This window comes from Acomys minous (genome assembly GCF_964271855.1).
Source record: "Acomys minous genome assembly, chromosome: 4".
In the NCBI taxonomy this organism is placed as follows: domain Eukaryota; kingdom Metazoa; phylum Chordata; class Mammalia; order Rodentia; family Muridae; genus Acomys; species Acomys minous.
Window position 1 is genome coordinate 91,473,181 of NC_140486.1, and position 25,847 is coordinate 91,499,027.

The 25,847-nt window shown below is 38.7% G+C and overlaps 1 protein-coding gene across 9 annotated transcripts in view; it reads left to right on the forward strand.

The window, feature by feature from the left end:
- CREB1 (cAMP responsive element binding protein 1) overlaps positions 1-25,847 on the forward strand; it is a 60,383-nt gene that overhangs the window by 22,454 nt on the left and 12,082 nt on the right. For 3 of the 9 annotated variants that reach the window (XR_014778709.1, XM_084779301.1, XM_084779298.1), the window contains 6 exons: positions 3,161-3,307; positions 3,996-4,037; positions 11,016-11,116; positions 14,511-14,653; positions 20,720-20,902; positions 22,821-22,971. Coding sequence is in view for 8 of the 9 variants with exons in the window: in XM_084779298.1 (XP_084635424.1) it covers positions 3,161-3,307; positions 3,996-4,037; positions 11,016-11,116; positions 14,511-14,653; positions 20,720-20,902; positions 22,821-22,971 (767 nt within the window). In the remaining variant the exon portion in view is untranslated. Of the gene's footprint in view, positions 1-3,160; positions 3,308-3,995; positions 4,038-11,015; positions 11,117-14,510; positions 14,654-20,719; positions 20,903-21,840; positions 21,906-22,467; positions 22,577-22,820; positions 22,972-23,644; positions 23,739-25,847 lie in introns of those variants that run through there. The other 6 variants (XM_084779300.1, XM_084779302.1, XM_084779299.1 and 3 more) reach the window with 6 other exon arrangements.

Below are 25,847 nucleotides of genomic sequence, written 5' to 3' on the forward strand. Positions count from 1 at the left end.
AGTCCTGGGATTACAGAGATTCACCACCACATGCAGATGAGGATGTAAAATTACAAAAAATCTAAGTAAAAAGTAACAGTAGGACTTTATTAAACAAATAATGAACTTCTATTATGTAGTCATGTTTTTACTGACTTTGCAAAGATACTTATAATAGATTGTAAAATCAAAAAACTAGGTTCCATGGTAGTGTGTTGTAAAAATTGAATGCATCTGTGTGTCTTGAGAAACATCTGTCAAGCATGTCTCACTTGTGACCAGGCCATAGGCTTCCCAACTTAGTTGTGAATGTGGCCAACACATTTGTAAGTGGCAGCATTACAATGTCAAATTAGGATACCTGTGATCGGAAAGTGCTTGCCTAGCAGGCACAAGGCTCTGAGTTTAATCCCTGCCGCTGAATAAAAATAGCTAGAACACAGCAAACGTTCTATAGTAGTTCTGGTAGTAGGAATATATGGGATGTTTTAGCCAGGCCTTGTGGGACAGGCCTATGATAACAGCTTCTTGCGCGTCTGAGGCAGAAGGACCACAAGTTCAAGGTCAGCCTTGGTAATCAAGTGAGCCCCTGCCTTAAAATTGATAAAAGGAGGATTGGTGATACATGCTGGAGGATGTTTCTGCTTCCCACCCAGCAGACAAGAAAGAGGGAATTAGGCTTATTTAATACTTTATTTTAAACTTAAATGCGAGGAGCCTTGATGAATAACCGGCGTAGAAGTCACTGGGTTAGCTTGTTATGCTCACCCTTGAAGGATGCATGGACAATGACACTGACACACTAATTGCTTCAAATATTCAAACAGCTTTCCTTGGGATTAAGATGAGATACTCAGTTCGTAGTAACTGTATTGCCTAGTCTTTCAAACTTGAGGGGACAGGATCCTTAGTTTCCTCTTAGATTTGACATTATAAACAGAGTAACCTATGTGACTCTGAAGATAGTCCTGGCATCACATTTAGAAAACCAGGTAAAACTAAACATGACTTAAGGTAGCCAGAGAGAATAGGACTAATACAAAGGGGTTTTTTGTTTTTTGTTTTTTGTTTTTTGGGGTTTGTGTGTGTGTGTGTGTGTGTGTGTGTGTGTGTGTGTGTGTGTGTGTGTGTGTGTTTGGACTGTCTGAGAAAGGAAACTTCTAGTTTTGTTTGTTTGTTTGGCTGGTTGGTTTCATATGCATTGGTGTTTTGACCGCATGTATGCCTGTATAAGAACCCCTAGAGCAGAAGTTACAGACAGTTGTGAGCTGCCATATGGGTGTTAGGAATTTAACCTGGGTGCTCTGTAAGGACAGCCACTGCTCTTACCCACTGGGCTATCACTCCAGCCCCAACACTTCTAGTTTTAATCTATGTGGACAGATGTTTCCCTTGGCTTCATGAAGTGTCCACTTGTTGCTGTGCATCTCTACGGACTCACAGTCAGTACTATACCTTTTACTACAACCCCAGCTACCCCAAACCTTGATCCTCTTTAATTCTGTTTCAGGTGGCACATTTGCCTATTTTCTTTCATCTTTAATTCCTCTCCAAAGCCAGTCATCCTGAAAGCCCTTCTTGGTCTGCCTCTATCCAGACTTTCATAAGTTGCTTCTCTCCGCCCTGTCCTTACCACTTACGGCCCTATTTCTGGCTTTTATCACCTTTCTCATGGATAGGCTTTCTCATGGTACCCCATTTCCAGTTTTCTCTCTCTCTGAATGTATCTCTGTCATTCAGCTAAAATTCAGACCTCGCCATATGCTTTTTAGTTCAAAAAACCCTTTAGCAATTCCTCCTATATTCTCAGAATAAATCAAAGTTGTTTTGTTTTTGAGATAGGGCCTTGAATGGTCTCAGTCTGGCTTTGCTTGCACTACTGCAATCCTTCTGCTCCAACCTCTTTAGTGTTACTATTAGGAACAGGTACCACGCATGTTGAATAAAACACAGGATTTTTGTTTTGAGACAGGATCATACTGTACACCTGCTTACATGGAACTCAGAGTGAACTACCTACCTTTGCTTCCCAAGTGCTGGGCTTTAAGGCATGTGCCACCACACCCAGCTTGAAAGCTTTTTTAATGTGACACACAGAGAGGTTTTATGACTAGACCATTGAAAGAAGCCTTTTCAGATCTGTTAATTGTGTCTCTACTTCTGACCCTGAGCAGCAGTGTCTGTCTGTCCTCCGTTATACACACATGCCCGTGTCTGTGTGCACATGCTGCACACGGGCCAATAACTTTTTTTGAAAGCAGGGACCTATATCTTTCCCATTTTTATGGTTTTTATTATAACATTGTTCTTGGTACATGACTCCTGGTTACTATTTACCAAATGAGCAATAAAATTTCTATTTTAACTATGTTGGAGCTTAGGAATGATAAATACTATTTGATAGACATGTCAGTAAATTTAGGAATTGGATATTGAGTTATTAAAATTGCCTTTTTTTGTGCTTCAAGAAAAAAAAGTTTTATATTCTTTCAGCTCTGCTCCTTTATTCATCTGCCTGTTACCAAATTAGTGTTTTTTGGAATGGGAGGAATTGAAAATTTTAATTACAGTGCATATACTTTCTTGTTAATGAAAAGACATGCTTGTAGCTAGTCTAAAGTAGAATACTAAAATGTATATCTTAGAGTTCGTTGTTCTAAACTTACTTCTTTTTGCCCAGATTTGAAAAGTTAAGATTTTAAAACATGGTTTAACACCAGGGTATTCTGAATACATTTATGCTTACGGCCAGCATGTTTGATGTTGACCTTATGTGAATTCATCTCTTAGCATAGTTTTGCCTTTAAGTAAAGATAATCCTTACACTTAGCCTTTAATTTAAAGAAGAATAGGAAAATTGGATATAAAAAAGCAGGTCGAAAACTGAAAAGTACCATATGAATGAGGTGTCTCTTAACCTCCCATTGCGTGTTTTGGTGCTATGTAAAATAACTGGCGTTTATTTTCCTGTCACTTGGGACGGGATGAAATGAAGAGGGGAGGGTGAGTTATAGGGTTTGAATTGTATTTAAGAGTATTAAGTCATTGATTTCTTCCACATTGTTGAAATACTTATCAAGTAGGAAGGTCATATTTTTTTGCTTATTAGGACTTACTTTATATTAACCCTGAGTAGCCCCTGAGGTTTCCGTGATGGTAATTGCTGTCCATGTTCCTGTAGGTATCCATGCCAGCAGCTCATGCGACATCGTCTGCTCCCACTGTAACTTTAGTACAGCTGCCCAACGGGCAGACAGTCCAAGTCCATGGAGTCATTCAGGCAGCCCAGCCATCAGTCATTCAGTCTCCACAAGTCCAAACGGTTCAGGTATGTGCATAAAAAGTTCTGCGTATACTTCAATAACTTGTTTTTAGCCATTTCTGTCTCCTTTCATTAGTTGTATAAATAAGGACACATCTAGTTTAGATTGATTTTACTTGATAGTGAAGAACTATGTTGTATCTATAGGGCAGGCCTAAAGAAAATTACCTTTTTTTTTTTTAAGCTATAGAAAAAAAAAAGCATTTCTTTAGAGAGCTAGATATTAAATACATGTGATACATGGAAAAATTTGGGAAAGACCATAGGACTGATGTACCTCAATTAAGGAAAGTTAACTTAAAATGAACCTAAGTTTGTATGGGGAAAGGCTTAATAAAAATTACTTGATAACCTTACCTGTGATAGGATTTGTACTTAGAGATCACATCAGACATCATATTGGCTGTGAAGAGTATATAACTTTAAATAATAATACATTCAGGAGGTGCATCCTAAGGCTTCGTGATTGTGTCACATACACTATCTTGATTCTTCGGCGGCTTTGCTCTTTTGGGGTGAAGGGAATAAAAGGCACTCTAGACGTCTGAAGGTGACTACGTAGATCTAGGGACCCAAGAGCAGGAGCAGGGTAATTCTTGCAGTTCAGCTTATTGAAGGAAAAAAAAAAAAGAGTGAACATTCATGCAAGTAGGCCATAACCCCAGCCTCCCGTTTCATATTTTTTACTTCACAGTCTTCCTGTAAGGACTTAAAAAGACTTTTCTCCGGAACTCAGGTGAGTCCTAGGTCCTAGATTTGAAGAAAACTATTTTTAGAAAGGAAGGTGAGAAATTATTTCTGTCTTTGTCCTTCTCTATGAACGTGGAATTTCAAGGTTTGAGTCAAACTCTAAGCCTTGGTGTTGTACCTACTCATCGCTTGGTTATTGCTTAACTCCTCTGTGACATTTCTCCTCCAACTGGCAGTCCAGAATTGCAAGATCACGTCAGGAGAAAGAAAGCTTTACCTGCTGAGGACTGTACAGTTCCATATGAATGAAGCCTAGTTGCTGAGTACTGTGTGGCAGGCCAGAGGATATATGCCTTTTAAAAATGGTGACCAGCGTTTCCAAGAACAAAGCCGATCTAGTTCTTCTCTGTCAAGTTACTTCCTCTCTGTTCTCTTCCCCACACCCTTCCTACTTTAAAGAAAATTTCCAGGTTCAACAAGCTTCTCTTTATTAGTGTGTGGTGTAACGTGTGATTTCTCTTGCTCAGCCTTGGTTGTTTGCTTCTGGCCGAGAGAGAACTGTTGTGTTTTCCTTGTATGGTAGCCAGAGCTGACTGATATTTTTGCCAAGGGGAGCTTTGCTTCCTCCTTTCCTGGAACCATTCCGTTACTGTTACCATGTCAGGTTCATGAGCTTTACACAGAGCTGTTGAGATGCTGTTACGTCCTCTACTTTTCTCTTTCTTGCCTTTGTGTTTGATTCACTTTTAACACTTAAGGAAGTAGAGAACTGTTGTCATGTAAAAATCCTGAAGTTACGAGTTTCCTGAAGATACTGGCATTTATTAACAAGTCGGTGACAGTATCATCCGAGGAAAGGCCTACTTCTGAGAAAGCACCATGGTAAGAAGTAGCCTTCGCCTTAGTTTCTGTTTCACTGAGCGCTGCTTTGCCATCCTCCATATATCTCATTACTAACTCCAGGCCTGAACTCTTCTCTAGAACATAGTGGGGAGGACTTGGCCTGCTAGTCACGAGTTGTAGAGATCAGACTGACTTTGGATAGTAATAAGTCACGTCACATTGAACATAAATGGCCCTTATTTTCTCTTTTTCACTTACAAAAGATTTTTGTTAAAAAAATAAATAAAACTAGGCTACGAAATACAAACTGTGTATTACAGTTTTAGTTAAGAAAATATGTTTAATTGTTGCTTATATTCTTAATTTTAATCTTATTTGGGGGCAAAATAATTTAAATCCAGGTAATAAATGTCCTTAACTTGGATAGAAATCTTTATTTGTGTTTTCAAGGATACATTTTTCATTATAGTGAGCTCTACTTATAACTCCAAAAACAAATGTTTGAAAAAGAAAAGTTGGACTCCTTGAAGCCTGGACTATATGGAGATGTAAATGCGTGTTTCTCTTTCATTAAACACTCTAAACCAGGGAGGATGTGTTTAACTTTGATCGTTATCTGAGCCAGCTAGCAATGGTTAGTGTTAATAACTAGGAAGTAGTGGTTTACAAGAGGTTATCAAACAGAGTGAAAGTGTCCCTCAAACTTCCAGATGGTAGAACGTTAGTGTTTTATAACAAAGTTTCCAAAATATACAAGATACGTATCTCCTCATGAGAGAGTAAGACTAGTAGGACTTCTGCTGATATAATTTAACGTCGTAATATTAGAGACTGAGCTATGTTAATATTTCACATACACGTTACTGCTCTAATTTATTCTTATATGTATATATCACATCTCACAGATAATGTGACATTTCTTCAAGAATAATGGCAGTTTCACAGTGTATATAGAGTTGGTAGTGGAGTTATCAGTTTGCGCCACATTTCAAAATAGTGCTGTCTAAATGCACCAGCAAGGATTTATAGGTTTCTATAACTTTAAATTATTATATCCATTTCTTCAGAAAATGTTTATTGATCACATGCTCTGTGCCAGTCACTGTTCTAGGTGCTATCAAAGACAGCAGTGAACAATCAGTACATCTCTGTTCTCATGAAGATCACATTTGAGTGAAGAGAGGCATACTATGAGAAAATAAAATACGTCAGGTGAGGATAAGTGTTGCAGAGGTTAACAAACAGGGGAAAGGGCAGAGAACGATGCAAGAGGAAGGGTGCTCTAACTCATTTCAGGTGGTTGGGGAACACAGTGAGCAGAGGCCAGAAGCAGTAAAGGCAGCTGAGCCAATGATAAAAACAATCCAAAGATGTGGAAGTGAGGATGCTTGGAAACTGAAAGAATAGCGTGAGGCTGCTGGCTACCTAAGTAAAGCCAGCGAGGAGGAGAAGGAAAGTGGTTGGAGACTCAATGCTGATAGACTCTTTTTAATACTTTGTGATATAATGGAGACAACAGTAAAAACCTTGTACAACATAGTGGTTCTGTTCTGTGGCCATCAACAGCATCACTGTCGTCTATTTAAGAGTGGGCAGTGGGTTTGGGTGTGAAGGGATGTTTGGCTTTTGTTGTGTTCGTCCAAGACAACATCTTCCAAAGTTTCTGATCTTCTTGATGATGGCAAGCAAGGCTTTTGTTTTGTTTTGTTTTGTTTTTCCAAGACAAGGTTTCTCTGTGCAGCCTTGGCTGTCCTGGACTCACATTGTAGACCAGTCTGGCCTCGAACTCGCAGTGATCCGCCTGCCTCTGCCTCCCGAGTGCTGAGATTAAAGGTGTGCGCCACCACGCCTGGCCTGGCAAGCAAGGCTTTGAAGGGATATTTTACCTAATAGAAATTCATCTGTACTGTCATTTGGGGGAGGGGATGTTTTAGCCATAAATGGAAGAATAATTAATTTTTAGAAAAAAAAAAACAAGCTGTGGGGAGAAATTGAAAAATGCTTTCGTAACCTTTTCATGATAAACAATGAATGTACATTTGTCTTCTTTAAAAATTCATATCTATATACTTTCAAGCCTTAGATTTTTCTCGGTTGTATCAGAAGTCTTAATCTCAGTAGCTTTTGAAGTTTCCTACTAAATGTAAAACTAGCTGGGCATGTGACCACACCTTTAACACTGGCACTGGGGAGGCAGAGACAGGGGGATGGATCCCTGAGTTCAAGGCTGGCCTTTTCTACAAGGCAAGTTTCAGGCCACCCAGAGTTGTATATAGTGAGATCTTGTGCAAATAAGAAAGAAGGCATACCTTCTTGATAGAGTGCAATACAATAAGGAGCTGAGATTCAGAGGTAAATATACTGGATCAATCTCATGGACAGCATACCTCATTGATAGATGTAAATGAAAAAGAAAAATTTAAAAGCACAGCTAAAAGGCGCTTAGTTTTATTAATCTCTGCATTTGGAGTACTCTTTCAAACTGGTAGGTATCTAGTCACATTTCCAAAAACTTCAGCCTAGGTGGGCAGGGTAAGTGTCACTATGTACTGTTACTACAGTCCTGTCAGGCTCTGCCTCAGTGCTGGGATTAAAGGCATGCACCTTTGTACTTGACCCAAATCACGCTTGAAAGAGATTAATAATACTTTTGTTTGGTTTTTTGCTTCATTTTTGTTTTTTTTGTTGTTGTTGTTTTGTTCTTTTCTTGAAGCAGGGTTTTCTTGTGTAGCCTTAGATGTCACAGAACTAGCTCTGTAGACAAGGCTGGCTCCCAACTCACAGATAATGCCTGCCTCTACCTCCTGAGTGCTGAGATTAAAGGCATGTGTCACCTCTGCCTGGCCTGGCAAGCAAGGCTATGCCTGGCTGTTAATTATATTTTAATGAAGCACATTTAATAATATTGTTCTTACTATTAGTGAAAAACTTAATTCTACTTGAATAAATTAAATTATTTAATATTTAGCCTATCCTAAGAACTTTTTAAAGAAATAAAACAAAATTTACAAATAAATATATATGCCCATGTGAGATTTTCTTACTTGTCTGCATGTATGCCTGTACAAGATGTACCTGTGGATGCCATAAGAGGGTGTCCTGGGGACTTGAGTTAGTAATGGTTGTGAGCTGCCATGTGGGTGCTGGGAATTGAACCCAGGTCCTTTGGAATTGCAGCTGGTGTTCTTACCTGAGCCATTTCTCCAACCCTCGGTTTTCTTATTTTTAAGGGAGATAACTATATCAAGTTTTAAGTCAATATTCTAGGCTTTTACTAAGCTTTGTTGATCCATTGAGTGCAAAATTATCTAAGCCAGGAGTCTTAACCCCAGCCAAGCAAAACACTTAAGTTTACAAAGGATTGTATAGTTTTAATAATGCTTTATCATTTCTTAGTTTCTAGTCACTGTATATATAGTTCTTTTGAAATTTCAAATTATAAAATTAAATCATGGTTTCGGTTTTTTGAAATGTCCAGACTCTTAGAAATGACCAAATGTAAAGACCTATTTAAGGAAATTGGGGAGTCAGGCTTTAAGAGACATGACAGGAGGTGTGAGGACGGGAGGGAGGATTCTGTTACTAGCATATGATAATTGTGGAACCTGTATTTGGTTTTTACATTTTACATGGTTACTTTTAATTTATTATATGTTTTTGAATAGTTATAAAGTTGGATTTTGATGATTTTATTAGTATAAAAAGCATGTATCCTGCATGTTTTAAGATTTCATTTTTCAAGAGCAGCTTCTATCACAGCAAAATAGAGAGTTACAGAGTTTTCCCCACATGCATAGCTCTTTCCATGTTAACACCCCCACACACCAGATTGCCACACTTGTTAGAAGTGCTGCGTCATAATCATCTCAGTCCAAGTATAACGGTGGAACACAGGCTCCTTGGTGTTGGTCCGTTTTACAGTCACGTGGTTTGGGTTTTTCTCATTTTAGTTAATCCTTTCTGTCTGAAATGACAAAATGGTTTAGATAGGAGAAGGGCAACAAAATCTACCGAGTTTGTGTGAAAGCTGCAACTAAAAAAGCAATATTACATTTCAAAGCCAATTTGTACTTAGTTTTTGATTTTTTTTGTTGTTAAATCATATAGCCTAAGGTGGCTTTGGACCTACTATGTGGCATAGATGACCTTAAACTACTGATGCTCCTGCCTCCACCTCCCCAGTGCTTGGTTTACAAGCACAAGCCGCTGTACCTACTTTGATATGGTGCTGGAGATCAAACCCAGGGTTTTGCTCATGCTAACCAAACACTCCACCAACTGAGCTCCATCCCCAAGCCCAGCATGTGAGTAGCCAGTTCCGAGAGCTTGTTTCACTGAGTTTGAACATGAATGAGGTGTTCCTGTGTCAGTGTGTGTCCTTAAGATCCTGGTGGTTGTTACAAGCAAAGGCATGGTAGTACATATCTGTAACTCCAGCACTTGGAAGCAGGGCTGGAAGGACTGTCTATTTGAGGCCAGCTTGAGTAGCCAGGAGAGACTCTGCTACCCTTTTCCCCCCAGGGAAAAATAATAAGATAGTTGTAGGGATAGGGTATATCGTCTGTAAGAGCCAAGCAGAGGTAGAAAGAAAGCCAACGGGGAGCTAAGATTAGCAAAAATAATTATTCTTGACATAGTAGTGCCCACAAGAATTTACTTATTGACTGTTGACTTTCTTTATTCTTTTTCCCCCCGGTTCTGATCTTCTGTTTATCTGTGAGAACATTTGTGTGGAGATACTTGGAGGCTGAGGCTGGTTGTAATAGCTAAAGCATTCTTTATTTCTCTCTGAAGTGAGCATATGCATCATGCAGTGCTATCAAAGCCAAGGGTGTCCACCCTGGAGTCCTTGAGCTTTGGCATGTCTCAAGTTTGTCTGAATATGGTTTTGTGTATTGCTGCTGTTGACTGTTTCTGAGGTGGTGCTAACCCACATAGGCCCTCTTGTCTTGCTGAAGTCTGCTTGTCATGTGACAGCATCATGTGTACCTCATGGAGGAAAGCACATAAGGCCCTTGCAGGATAAACTAGAAGAACTTGATTCTTCTTCAGTGAGCATAAGACCCGGACTCATCTGGTTCCTGATGTTTACTGTATGAAATAATGGACTGCGTTAGTATGAAATCTGGCACATAATGTTATTAGTAAACTCTAGATTCTGCTGCCCCACACAGCCTTTATGCACTCACACTCATTTTCCAGTCTGAGGGCCCTTAATAGAAACACATAGTTCATTACCTTGAAGTTTTACTCAAAAAGAATAGTAGAATGGCACCTTTGTTCTCGTGAGCATGGGTATGTGCAGTAGAGGGTGCTTACTGACCTGGAGGAAACAACCATGTATTTATTGGGGTTACTGTTGCTGTGGTGAATGACCATGACCGAAGCAGCCTGGAGGAAAAGGTTCATTTGTCTACACTTCCACATCACTGGTCATCATCAGAGGAAGTCAGGACAGGAACTCAAACAGGGCAGAAACCTGGGAGCAGGAGCTGCCGCAGGCCATGGAGAGGTGCTGCTCACTGGCTTGCTCCTCATGGCTTGCTCAGCCTGCTTTCTGATAGAACCCAAGACTACCAGTCCAGGGGTGGCACCACCCACAATGGGGTGAGCCCTCCTCCATGCGTCACTAATTAAGAAAATGCCCCACAGGCTTGCCTCCAGCCAGATCTGTATTTTCTCCATTGTCTACAGCCAGAAGCATTTTCTCAACTGAGGCTCCCTCCTCTTATGACTCTAGCTTGTATCAAGTTGACATAAAACTAGCCAAGACAGACAGTCTACAATATGGTAAAGAATCACTGGCTTACTTGTACAACTCTAAACATGTGTTTGCACAACAATTACAGGAAAATACTATTGCTATAGACTTAGGGGCAACTGTTTGTTCTCATGTCAGGAACCTTATTTTGGTCGTCAGTTGTATTCTAACAACTGCAAGAAATAATTGCTGTTGGTGATATATCAGGATTGATTGCTTGGGAGAAGTTAAAGACATTTTCTGGACAAAGGTTTTTGTTTCCATGACATCATCTTGGTCTGTAGATGAGTTTTATTGGTGCAGGTGTCTCCATTAAAAACTGAAATGTGTATAAGGTTTATATATACATCCTTAGTATTGATCTAAAATTTTATGGGAACTAAATTTGATAATCAAGATAAAGTTATTCTTTGTTTTCAGATTTCAACTATTGCAGAAAGTGAAGATTCACAGGAGTCTGTGGATAGTGTAACTGATTCCCAAAAACGAAGGGAAATTCTTTCAAGGAGGCCTTCCTACAGGTATGTAATTTAATAGAGTGAGGGCCATGCAGAAAGGCTTAGTACTTGCCTGGTAAAGATAGCAGAACACCAATAAAGCTGTTCCAGCAAGAACCTTGCAGATTATTTCTCTTAAGTTACTTCTATACAAAATAAGACTACTTACTCTAAAACAGTGGTTCTCAACCTGTGGTTCGTGATCTCCAAAGACCATTGAAGAGCAGATATTTGCATTATGATTCATAACAGTAGCAAAAATTACAGTTCTGAAATAGTAATGAAATAATTTTTTGGCTGGGTCACCACAACATGAAGAGTTGCACTAAAGGGTCATAGGCTCAGGAAGGTTGAGAAGTACTGCTCCTACAGTTCTGGGAAAGCATTCCCTGCGTCTGTTGTGTAGCTGTGCTGGCTGCTGCTTTTCCTTTAAAAAGTTTGGGGTACATTTGAGTTCTAGCATTGTTTTGGGGTATAATATTGATATACTTACAGGCAATTTTTAAGTCATAGTCTTTTGCAAACACCTCTTTTAATAGTTTAGAGGCCAGGAACCTGTAATCCCAGCACTCTGGGAGTCAGAGGCAGGTGGAATACTGTGAGTTACAGGCCAGCCTGGTGTACAAAGGGAGTCCAGGACAGCCAAGACTACACAGAGAAACCTTGTCTTGGAAAAAAATTTAAAAATATGTTTTAAATAGTTATCAGGGTAGTACTTTGTTAACATCCTCTTGCTTGAGTTCAACTTTGATATACCTATCTAATTTATGCCTTGAAGGAAGGTCAAAACACTTATTAGTACATGTATCAGTTGGCTCCATGTTAAGTCTATCCAGAAACAACATGCCCACTAATTTCATAAGCTTACTTTAGATTTCAGTAAACTTCAGAATTTTGTAGTTACCTTCCCTGATAGTTTAAATTATGTCTATTTATGTAAGCTCCTCCTGCTCTCTATTATTTATTTTAGATTTATTTTGCCTTATGTGTATGGATATTTTATCTGCATATGTCTATATACCAGTTGTGTGCATGGTGCCAACAGAGGTCAGAAGAAGATATTGGATCCCCTAGAACTGGAGTTCCACGTGGTTGTGAGTCACTGTGGATGCTGGGAATCAAAATCAGTCTTAGAGAGGAGTGGCCGGTTCTCTTAACCACTGAGCCTTCTCTCCAGCCGGCTCCCTTTGCTTTTTGAAAGAGTAGTTGATGCCGTACCTTCCTCCAGGTACTTATCATTATTACGGAGCTCTTCTATCCTTACCCAATTACAAATTCTAAATATTATTAGAGAATTAATTTTGAGGTCTTAAGAAATTTTATGTTGTGGGATATATATTATAGACACTTATATGTATAATCTTTACTATTTGTCTTTATCTTATGTGTGTGTTTGAATGTATTCCTGTGCATGTGTTCATGAAGTCCCTGCAGAGGCTAGAAAAGGATACCAAATCCTCTGGGACTCGAGTTGCAGTGTGTGCTGCCATTGGTGTGGGAGTTGAAGCCAGTAACTGCCGAGCCATCCCTTCAGCCCTTTGCTTTTGTTTTAAATATAGCAACGGTTAGATTTTGAGACATTGAAGTATATCTCGTTAGTATGTAACACCTTTGATCCTGAAGCAAATCCAGCAAAGTATTAAGAAATAAGTCACATGACTTCTCTTAAACCCTATGCGAATCATAACTGCAAGTCAGCCAGATGGCTCTAGTAGATAAATATGCTTGCTCAAGCTTAGTGACCTGAGTTTCAGCCATGTAAGGATGGAAGAAGAGAACCAACTCCACAACGCTGTCTCATGACCCCCACACACGTGCCTCCTACCACACTCACACTTAGGAAAAAAACAAAAGACACCCACTGTATATTGGAGACAGTATTTGCCTGAAATTTTTTTTCTGGCCCAAATCCTAGCAAATGTTATTTATTTAAATAATTAATGCTTTACTAATCAAATGAAAGCTCTAGAGATAACACATGTAGAGAAGAGTTACAAAGGGTAATGTTTTCTTACCTTACCTTATACCCAAATTCTCCTATGAGATACTATTTATATGAGGTTTATGAATTCTGAATTGTAGCCTTTATATCTAGATTATAGGAAGCTATGTAACAGTTGCTTAAAACATGCTTATGAGGTTGAAAAAATGAAGTTGATTGATAACATAAAATAGGTTTTTATTGGACCAACTCATCTTTATAAAGCAGTTAATTTGTATATAGCTGGAAGGTGATCTGTTTAGTCTCTTTTTGCTTGATATTTTTCACCAGTAATTGATCTGGGAAAAACATACCAAATTTGCAAGTGATAGAAACATAGGGTTAATAAATGTCCTGGCACTTGGAGAATGAGAATCTTGAACAGGCAAAGGAAGTGGGTTGAAATAAATAGGGTGATACTGTAGTGATAATTGCAAAATCTCCAGAACAGATTATAAAATAAACCAGTTACTCAAAAATTTTATCCTGGATTGAGAATTTATTTCAAAAAGTTACTTACTCTCTCCAGCTAGTGTGGTGTAGAGTACACAGAGCTAGAATGTGAGTAGGGTCTCAGTCGGTGTGCTTGGGTTCCAACACAGAAGGGAGCTGGGTTAGGCTGTGAGACTGCTTCAAGGCCACTCATAATCATCTGAATAAGGGACGTCTCCTTGTGTTGTAGTCTTATATCGTTATCTATAAATACGCATACTTAGAGCTAGGTATGCAGGGTGCATGCCTTTAATTCCAGCTCTGGGGAGGCTGAGGCAGGAGGATTGTGATTTAGCCAACCTGAGATTCATAATAAGACACCATCTTAAAAACCAAAGTAAGATGCCTGGGCTAGTGTTTAATCTCAGCACTTGGGAGCCAGAGGCAGACAGATCTCTGAGTTCAAGGCTAGTCTAGTCTACTGGGTGATTTCCAGAATAGCTAGGACTACACAAAGAAACTATGTCTTGCAGAAAAAAACAAAACAAAACAACAAAAGAAATAAATATAAATATCTAATGGCTGGTGTAGGCTGGAGAGAGAGAGAGATGGCCCAGAGAGTAAGATCACTGACTGCTCTTCCAAAGGATCCGGGTTCTATTCCCAGGACACATAGTCTGTAACTCTGGTCATAGGGTATGCAAGTGGCCTCTTCTGCCCCTGCAGGCACCAGGCACAGGCAGAGAAAACTCCCAAAGACATAGAAAGAGAGAAAGAGAAGGGGGGAGAGAGAGGGAGAAAGGAAGCAAGCATGCATAGTTTTTATTACACCCCTCCTCAGCACCACCACCTAATTCTTATATTTGAAGTCCCTGCTTTGCTTGGACTTTATTTATGTACTTCATGTATTTAGACTTTTGTCCTATATGTTAGCAGTTTTCTGATCTTCATTACTTACACTTAGTGAATTTTTTTTTAAATTAAAATAGCTCCTTACTTTTCTAGGAAAATTTTGAATGACTTATCTTCTGATGCGCCAGGGGTGCCAAGGATTGAAGAAGAAAAGTCAGAAGAGGAGACCTCGGCTCCTGCCATCACCACTGTAACGGTGCCAACTCCGATTTACCAAACTAGCAGTGGGCAGTACAGTGAGTAACAAGTTTTTCTGTTATGAAAAGTGATAAATGCGAAGGCTCTTGTTGCCGTCACTGTTTGCCCTACTGTCAGAAATCTGTAGTGAAGGGCTTTCCTTTCTTTGTTAGGGGTACATGAGTGTGTAAGTCAGTTACGTTTTCTTCAGTTTAGTGTAGTTGCATGAAGAAGTCTGAAAGGTTTGAGGGATCTAAGTGTCTTAGATTTTAGTTTTCATAATGCTAAGAGAAGATGTTAGGGTTTTTTTGTTTTTGTGAGATGATGTCAGGGTTTTTTTGTTTGTTTGTTTCTGTTTCTGTTTTCCCAGATAAGGGAAATACTGTTTATAATGCTAGAAATAGGGCCATCAATTTAACTATTTTTATGTAATCTCACCTTCTAAAAATAGCATTTAAAAATCTTTGTGCTAGGGCTGGAGAGATGGCTTAGTGGTTAAGAGCACTGGGTGCTCTTCCAGAAGACCTGGTTCAGTTCCCAGTACCTACATGGTGGCTCGCAACTGTCTGTAACTCCAGTTCCATGGGATCCAACAACCTCATCCAGACATACATGTAGGCAGAACACCAATGCACATAAAAGAAAATAAATAAATCGTTAAGAAAAATGTCCTTGTGGATAGTGATTGAGGTAGGAGTAGTCTCGTTATGGTCTCCCTGTATATTTAGCTACTGCTCTTTTTTTTCCCCCCCTCTCTTTTCAATACAGGGTTTCTCTTGTAGTCCTAGCTGGCTGTCCTAGACTCCCTTTGTAGACCAGGCTGGCTTCAAACTCCCAGAGATCCACCTGCCTCTGCCTCCCAAGTGCTGGGATTAAAGGCATGCACGACCACACCCTGTGCCACTGCTCCTTTTTATATAAAAAGTACATAGTGAATTACGACACTATAAACATAATTGCTAACACTGGCAGGCACTGTCAGCTCTTTAGTTAAAAAAAAATCCTGTGTGTGCCAACGACATGGTGGCACCTGCCTGTAATCCCAGCACTCATAGGCTGGTAGCCTCTGAGTTTGAGGCCAGCCTGATCTACATAGTTAGTTATGGGACATTCAAGACTGCATAGAGACCCTAACTCAAAAAACAAAAAGATAAAATGAAAAGAAAAAAAATGACTGTGTATTAGCGCTTTGCCTACATGTATGAATGTGTACCGTGTGGGGGCCTGGTGCCTGCAGAGGTCAGAAGATGGCGTGAGAGTCTCCTGAGATTAGAGTCACAGATGGTTATAGACCACCATGTGGTGCTGAGGACACACCCAGGTGCTTTGAAGGACAATTAGTGCACCTAGCTGGTGACCCATCTCTGCAGCCTTGCCTGCTTTCTTGAAAGGAAAGGTCTCTTCTCACAACCGTTACAGCCTTCATTCATATCTGTTCTGCACTGAATTCCATCTTTCTTCCTTTTGGGGTCTTTGAACTGAACCCATAAGAAAGTACTTTTGAGTTGATACAAGGCATTTGTGGAAATCTCACTTTTCTTTTTTCTTTTACTATATCCTTGCCTTCCAACATGGCCTCTTACATGATTCACACACAGATTACTAGCTTTTTAATTTCAGCATAATGTTGGTTTGCTTGCCTGTAATTTGCATTCCTGCTGTATTTAAAATAGATTTCTAAAGCAAAGTTTTAGCTTTTCCAACACTGAAAGTTTTGATACTATTTATAAGGGAGGGCATTTTTAAAAGATGTAGCCTTTTTATTTATATGTGTGCCTGCATGAGTCTATGTATCACATGTGTGCCGCTGCTCTGAAAAGCCTATAGATCACATCTTTTAGAACTAGAGTGACAGGCACTTGTGAGCCACCAAACACGGGTGCTGGGAACCAAGCCTGAGTCCTCTACAAGACGACTAAGTATTTTTAGCCACCAGTTCTTCTGTCTGACCCCTGGGGAGGGTGTTTTTGATAACTGAGCTAAATGAACTTAGGTGAGTTTTTTTCTTTCTTAAATTATTGGCGACTGTAAAAGGTACATCTTCCCCCCCACCCATCTCTCTCTCTCTCTTTCTCTCTCTCTGTGTGTGTGTGTGTGTGTTTAAGATAATTTCATATCCAAATAAGTTTAATAACTCATGTTTCTTTTCTGACATTGCGCAAGACTTCTTTCTCCTCCATCACGGGGGGAATAACAAATTCCTGTCAGAAAGTCTCATTTGAACTAGAAAGAATGATGTTTTTAGAAGAGACTTACAGAAGCTGAAAGGAAGAGGTATTGGATTACCAAGCAGTGCCCTTAATACATTATTTTTAAAACCCCTCCAGCAACTGAATGATAAGTTTAAATGTACTATACTTTGGGACTTTGTTAAAGCTTTATTTATTTTATCTGCTATCATCTTTGTACATGCATGTTGCCTTTGATGAAACTGATTTAGTATTGTGTTCTTGATTTTTGTTTTTTCAACTAAGAAACAACATAATGGGGCTGGAGAGATGGCTCAGAGATTAAGAGCACTGTCTGCTCTTCCAGAGGTCCTGAGTTCAATTCCTGGCAACCACATGGTGGCTCACAACCATCTATAATGAGATCTGGTGCCCTCTTCTGGCAGGCAGGCACACATATAGGCAGAACATTGTATACATGACAAATAAATAAGAAAATAAATGTTAAAAGAAAAAAGAGACAGTATCATGAATACATTTATTTATTTAGTAACTTATTTTTAAATTCATTTCTTTAATTTATGTGTGTGGTTGTTTTACCTGCATTAAGGGCCAGAAGAGGGCTTTGGATCCTCTGGGACTGAAGGTACAGATTGTTATTAGCCACCAAGTGGCTGCTGGGAATTGAATTCAAGTCTTGTAAGAGTAGTCAGTGCTCTTCACCTCTAAGTCATCTTTACAGCCCTGTTTTGTTTTTAAACTTGTAAAACATGGTTATCAAAACTTAAGGGTCAGAGGTTTTGTAATATCTATAAACTGTAAACCTCTTTTTCATCCTTTCCCAGTAGGAAGGATTGTATATATCTCTTCTTTTTTATCCTATTTTTTCCATAAGCTGTCCTAATATATGTTGTACAGGATCTCAGCAAATCAATCAATTTAATTGTATTTAGATTATTTAAGTTAAAATATAACATGATTGTATTTCTTGGTAGTAATTACACCTAGAGATAAGAGTTATAGGTTTTAATGCATTTGCTTTTGTCAAAACTACTTTGAAATAATCAATATACAAGTAAATATAACACAGTTAAAACCATGTTTAAATCTTAGATGAGACTTACAATTGCCATATAAATGTGACCTTAATTAATGTTTACAACACCTACACATCTGTTATTTAAGAGCAGGTGTCTTTAGATTTCCAGGAAAAAGAACAAAATCAACTGACTGTGTAATGGACTAGATCATATCTTTTCCTGTCTAGTTTCTTCCTTCCTTTCACTTTGAGCTCATTGCTATGTAACCAAGAAAAAAATTGGAGTTAAATACATTTGAATTTGAAAATTTCTTGTAAGTACCGTCCCCCAACACCCCATGTATTTTTATTTTATGTGCATGGATGTTTTTCTTTGTGCATCAGATGTGTGCAGTGCCTTGCAGAGGCCAAAAGGAGGTGTCTGATCCCCTAGAACTGGTTGCAGATGGCTGTGAGCCTCCCTATAGGTGCTGGGAATGGAACCCAGATCCTCTGAAAGCACAGCCAGTGCTCCCAACTGTTCGACCATCTCTCTAGACCCTTTCAAGTAATCTTACAAAATTAATTGTAAGATAATTCTTAACATAGGAGGATTGTATATGCTAGTATGTTAATTCCCACAATTTATCATCTTGATGAAGTGACCAAATAATAACAATAAACTCATACCTATTGATAGAGCAATGAATTATCAGTTTTCTATGTACACATTACTTAGGATGGTATAATTTCCCAGAGATAATTGATAATCCATCCCAAATTAATTTACTTCTGATAAATAGTAACAAATTTAGGTTCAATACATTGATAGTACATTTTTTTAAACTTTGCTTTTTTTTTTTTACACTTTCCTTTAAATGCAATTATAACTCATTGTGAAGAGCTGTGAACATAACTCAGTTGATAAAGTGCATTACTACCATGTGTGAGGGTTTGATTCCCAGCTCTTCACATATGGCTGTATGTGCACACATACATCATTAAATTGCTCAGGAAAATTATAATTTTTTAGTCTTCTGGAAAACTTGATCCTTAGATTTATCTGAGGAGAAATTGTAGAGGATGGTCATATCCAAACACCTTCTAGGTGATCCGGCTGGCAAGAGATCACATTCAAAGATCTTTTAGGTCTGTGTGATCAGGCTGGAATACAGACACACCTTTAATCCAGGGGACGGAGGCAAACAGATCGGAGTTCAAAGCCAGGTTCAGACATGGTAGTCCATGCCTTTAATCCCAAGCAAAGGTAAAGTTAGTTTGTAGGAGGAAGCACCCATGTTTGAAAGTGATGTCTAATTGAATGGCAGAAAAGGTGACAAATCAGAGATTTGACAGAATAGGATACACACAACTCTCATGAGAAGAGAGGGGAAAGGGAAGCTACTTAAGAGGCAGTTTTACAGAGAGAGGAGACAGTTTTACCAGGATAGAAATAAGAGAGATGGGTTACAGAGAGAGACCACAGGTGAAGACAGGAACGGACCAGAAAATGAGAAGGAGCCAGAAGATTAGAGCAGATTGCTGAGTTAGTTTGAGGCCAAACAGAGCAATTCTGGGCGGAGAGAGAAGCCAGATTAAATAAGTCAGCTGGGAGAAGAGTGTGAGCCAGAACACCTGAGTTGAACCAGCCAGCCCAGAGCTCAGAAAGAACAAGTAAGGGTGAGCTCATTAAGCAGTAAGTCTCAGAGGCTGAAAACATTCTAGGCCTGGATTAGATTGTATGGAGGCTAAAAGCTTCCAGAACTAGGCCTCGGTTAGCAGAAGGATGCAGTAAGCCTCCCAGACAACAATTGAGCAAGGAGAATAAAAGTTACTTTTACAGGGATTCACTCATATTTTCAATTCTGGTGTCTAAAAGATTATGTCTTCCAAACAAGGTAATAACTTACCTTTCAATCAACTTTTTCTATGTACTGTTGTATAACTGTGATTTAGGCCTTTTAAGAATGAAATGTCTATTAAGTATTTATTATTTTATTTGCCAGATAGTGGTGAGTGTATTTAATCGTCAATCATCAATGGAAGACTCTATATGAGGACTCAGAGATGGAACTTAGAACTAGTGATACTTTATCGTGGTGATGATTTGGGGCTCTAATTTTAAACTTCATGAGGCACCCATAATAACTAAGGTCTGGGGAATTTCACGCCTTTCATTGATGAGATTTTTGGTGGGGATGATGATGTGTGGTAGGTGCCAGAGACGGAACCCAGAACCTTGAACGTCCATGCAAGCTCTGTCTGTATTACTGATTTCTTTTTCTTTTTTTAAAAATATTAGTTATTTTGTTTATTTATTTTGAGACGAGATCTTACTATTTTTCCTAGGCTGGTCTCAAACTCCTACACTCATGTGATTTTTCTGCCTTAGCCCCTTGAGAGGTATCCTGCCATTTTTATGGCTGTTTAAGTGCACTACTGACAGTTTATAAATTGCATTCACTAACAAATGGGTGTATTAATTATACTTTAACACACATTTATTGAGAGCTTCTTATGTTAATTAATTTTCTACCTACAAGAAATGTGTTTGCAATTAAGGCAGTAGATATTAAACAGTATATACGAGACAATTAACGGTGCTGTAAAGAACACTATCGTGAAGCAGGACCTCCTTGGAGTTTAAATAAGTTCAAAACAAATTTGAGTTTCTTACTTACTTTTTATATTGTTATTACTCATTATTTGTTGTAGTACAGTTTATAGGGTATATTTCTTGTACTTGTAGAAATAGTAGAAGTTGGATATGGTTTCCTGAATACATAGTTACTTGAATATACCAAGTCTTTCTTGGTGATGTTACTTTCTAGAATAACTTCTCCTAGGTTATGCTTTGCTAATTGCATGAGTTTAGTGTGTTTTAAAAGTCTTATGTGGTATTAACTAAACTTGTAACAATAAAATTCATTGGGTTTTAGTTGCCATTACCCAGGGAGGAGCAATACAGCTGGCTAACAATGGTACCGATGGGGTACAGGGCCTGCAGACATTAACCATGACCAATGCAGCTGCCACTCAGCCGGGCACTACTATTCTACAGTATGCACAGACCACTGACGGACAGCAGATTCTAGTGCCCAGCAACCAAGTTGTTGTTCAAGGTAACAGAACTAAGAATTCATACGTATGATACATTCTTTTTAAAATTAATGTGTATACTCATGAAAAGTAAGTATATTGCAAAGCACTATTAGAATAGTTTTCATCAGTATAGATTTAGATATGTATTAATACATAAATAAATATTTCTCAAAAAAATTTCCATTATTCTACTTGGATGAAAATGTCATGGCATAAAAACAACTATCTTTAAAAAAACAAAAGAACTATCTTTCCGATGCAAAGGGGTAATACCTATCTTTAATACTTTCAGTGTCGGGGATAGAAGAAAACTAAGGAAGTCATGGCTAGCTCTGTGGCCTTGAGTAACACCAGCTACTGTGGGCCTCTTCTTTCCTCTTCATGGGTGCTAAGTCACTAAACAGTTTTCAGGGGATTCTGTTCTCTGGTTTGTTTGTTTGTTTGTTTTGTTTTGTCTTTAATCTTTATTCAAAAGCAACTTAGATCTTTTTTCTAAAGTCATCAATTTTGATTTCAGATAAAAAGATTCCAACAGAACCTCTGTCATTGTGTAAATCAGCTGCTTTTTTGAGAACAAATTGTCCTTAAGTCCTCAGTGGACTGAAGGATTTTAGTTTTTTCCCTCAATTTGAGGAGTCTGGAGAATATTCTCCATTAATTCATGCGAACAGTTCATAGCTTATACCAGATTAAAAATTTATAGACTGTAAAAATAATAACATTTGTTTCTAAAAATATTTTTGTTAATAATAACAAATGGCTGCCTGTATTCATGAGAGTTATAACCTTTTACCATGGAAAATTACTTTGGGATGATACCAAAACACCAAGCAGGAAGTCCTTTATTTAACAGTTCCTAATCTATTTATACTATATATCTTGATATTAGACCAATGATATTTGAAAAAAATACTTTGCTTATTAGTGGGAGTAAAACACCTTTTCACTTTACATGCAGGTACTCAAAAAAATTGTAAAGCAGGATGTCAGTGAATTTGAATTCTCAACGTCAGTTTGAATATGGTAACATGTTTAGTATATAAATATTTGTCCTTCAAACAATACAATTGGTATTTTTAACTGATATGGATGATTTTATAAAGACCTTCAAAGTCTTTCATCTAGTGTTAGGTTATTTATTAGGACAGTGTATCATCAAGCTGATTTTAGAAGCAAATAAGTAACTAGTGCTGATTATATTTCTTTTCACGTATGAGTAATAGTATGGTTAGAAAATTCAAAGCTGAGCGGGGTAGCTCATGTGTTTAATCCCAGTGCTTGGGAGGCAGAGGCAAGTGGATCTCTGAGTTCTAGGCCAGCCTGGTCTACATGGCAAGTTCCAGGACAGCCAGGTCTACACAATGAGACATCTCAGAAAATTTAAAAAAAAAAATCCAGTTTGCATTTTAGTTATCACTTACATTAAAAATCCTTACATATACCATGATTGACATCAAATAGTCCATTTTTTCATACTTTTGAGTTTTGTTTGAATTGGAAATGTATAATAGTTGACCATATGCTTATTTTCTCTTCCATTTTGCTATTTTATGAAAAATCATGGTCGTTTTTATGTCGTGGCAAGAGTCTACTTGAAATTTCTTAATATGAATTTATGCAAATCAGAGGAAGACACTGAGGACTATGTCTAGGAAGATCATCTATGTTGGGCCCCACTTTTAGACTTAAGCTTGGTAAGCATGTAAACCACAGACTAGATCTGCATTCCAATACAGCGGTAACATAAGACTCAGCAAAGGCACCAAGACATCCTTGCCTGCACCTGTACTGATTGTACAAGAAATTAGAGTTTTCTTTTTAGCCAGAATCATGTTCCCTGCTTCCCTTCTAATCTAATTATGTTTAGATTGATTGACACACACTTGAATTAAATTGTAGTGTTTCTGTGTCTTAGACCTTGTTCACTCTTTTTTTCAGCTGCCTCTGGCGATGTCCAAACATACCAGATTCGCACAGCACCCACTAGCACCATTGCCCCTGGGGTTGTTATGGCTTCCTCCCCAGCTCTCCCCACACAGCCTGCCGAAGAAGCAGCGCGGAAGAGAGAGGTTCGTCTAATGAAGAACAGGTACAGATGTTCCAGATACTTAAATGCTGTGGGCCAGGCACGTCTATAAGTTCGTCCATGTGTGCCTTTACATCTGCTTACAGGAGGTTCTGTTGCATTGACTTTTCTTTTTTCTGGTAGAATTAATGGATTTTTCTAACGCTTCTTTATTTATTAAGCTGCATTTATAAGATGGCTAATGGGACTTAGATCAGTGTTCAATCATGGTTTTTTTTTTTAATAGTTTTTCCATTAGAATATAATACATAGCTTTAGTGAATTTGTACTTTATTCCAGCCAACTGGGTAGGTTAATTAAAATTTTATTCAAAAGTAATATTCATAAGCATCCTGTATGTGTACCAACCTTAGAATCTAGTTTATTGGCATTACATTTATTTGTAATAAATATATGGTATCCATTTTGGTAAATAGTTCCTTTTATATTTACATATATATTGTTTGTTTTTCAAGACAGGGTTTCTCTGTGTTAGCCTTGGTTGTCCTGGACTTGCTTTGTAGACCAGGCTGGCCTTGAACTCACAGTAATCCACCTGCCTCTGCCTCCCGAGTGCTGGGATTAAAGGCGTGCGCCACCACACCCGGCTGTATTTTTATATACTTTTACTCTAAAAGTTTACTTATATTTTCGTATGTATGTATGTGTACCACACATATACTTGGTGCCCCCACAGGCCAGAAGAAGGCATTAGACCTCTTGGAGCTAGAGTGGCAGGTGGTTGTCAGCCACTTGGTGTGGGTGCCTTCTGCTGAACCAGGTTCTTCAGCAAAAATAGTAGTAAGTGCCCTAACTGCTGACCTCTCCAGCCTCCTGTTCTGTTTTCTTGAATCAGAGTCTTGTTGTGTGGATCAAATGACCCAGAGTTCTTGATTCTCCTGCCATGTCTGTGAGAGCTGGGATTACAAGCCTGTGCTACCATGCCTGGCCTTAGGGAGCATGTGCTTTCTTTACTCAGAATAACAATTTAACATCCAAATTATCTTTTAAATAGAATAATTCTAAAAACTATGATATTCCTGATAAAGCCAGCCTGGTCTACAAAGTGAGTCCAGGACAGCCAAGGATACACAGAGAAACCCTGGCTTGGAAGACCAAAATAAACAAATATGAAAGCAAATAAAAAACTCTGTCTCAGAAAAAAATAAACAAAACAAAAAAAGAAAGAAAAAAAAAAAGAAACGTATTTTCTTTCAGATGCTTTGAGATTTTTGCCGTCTAAGAACAAATGGACTGGGGAGGTGGCTCACTGGTTAAGGTGAGCAAGAGCAGTGGAGTGCAGGTCCCTGAAGCCCACGTGAGGTGCTGGGTGGGGCGCTGTAATTCCAGGCTGGTGATGGAGATGGGACTCCTGGGGCAAGCTGGGCAGGTAAACTGCTTGGTCCACGTGTAAGCTCTGGGATTTAAGAAACCCTGTCTCAAGAGTAAGCTGCAAGCAGCACAAGGAAGATAGCCTCCACACACAGGAACATGCAAAAAGAACAGGCTCTGGGCTGGAAGGTGGGTGAAAACCAAGAAAGAATCAAGTGTATGTATAAAGATAGAAGCTAGCTGAAGCCGGGGTGTGGTGGAGCAATCAGGGTGGGGAGAGGGGAGGCAAAGGCAGGCTGATGCTGTGAGTTCAAGGCCAGCCAGATCTACAAAAAAAGTTCCAAGACAAAGAAACCCTGTCTTGAACCCCTCCTCTCCATATATAAATAATTTTAAATCAGTGAAATTCTTGTTTTTACCCCAAGAATGTGAATACTATGATAAAGTAAATGAAACGGAAATGTACTTAGAAGATGTGGCTTCAAGTCCTGGATTCATCCTTTAGCTCTGATTCTGGAGGAACTCGATAACTTTCTAAACTTGAGTTTCTTCCTTTAAGTAAAATAAAGTGCCCCCTTGCACCCAAAGCTAAGGCTAAGGGTCGGGTAAGATAGCACTTGGTAAGTGTCGTCTCCAGGAAATGCTACTTCTCCTTAAGCACTTCTGTGTTTTGGCGGGCCAGCCTCTTCATTCCTGAAATAGTCTTTACTGTCGCAGTCCTGGTACATTATATCTGTCTGTGAAAAAGGAGAAAACCATTCTGAGATAGTAGAGGAAACTTGGAAAAAAGCCTGGTGACCTTTATTGTGCACCAAAAAACTATAAGTATTTAAGTCATAATAGAAATGGAAATGCCTCTTATTTAAATCTATTTGAAAGTACGAATTAAATTACACATTAATCTGTTTAGTTTTAAAGTATTTTTGGTTGACCTTTTCTAAAATAAGAAACAATTATGTTTAAGAACTCTCAAGTAAAACCCTAATTATAAAATTTAAGACATTATCACCTACTAACAAAAACAATTCTGAGTAGACATAGTAATCAGAAATTTATTTTTAAAGGACTTTAGATTATGCCTGGGTAATTTGGCTCTGTTGAATAAAAGTCCATCTCCTTACAGAGATAGAGAGGTTCAGGAGGTGGCGGCACTGAAGCTTCTTTCCCCCTCCCCTTGTAGTACTGGGGACTGGCATTTTTATGTTAGACAAATACCCAACCCCAACCCTTTTATAATCTTAAAACTCTGAGCAGATCTTGCTGTTACCCAGATTGACCTGAATTCCCTCTGTAGCCTAGACAGGCTACATTCAGTCTTGTTTCAGCTTCCTGAGTAACTGAGGTTATAAACCTCTGCCAGCCAAGCCTGTAGCATTAAACCTTTCCCACGTAGAGTATTACAAACTCTTTAAATATCCATTTATTTTCTTTTCAGTTTTGTACTTTCTCTGTGTTAGCATTCTAAAATCTCTGATGGAATACCTGAGAAGTCAATTTAAAGAAGAAAAGATTAATTTTGACCCTGAGTTTTAGCAGTCATGGCCATTGGGTACAGTTGTTTTGGGGCC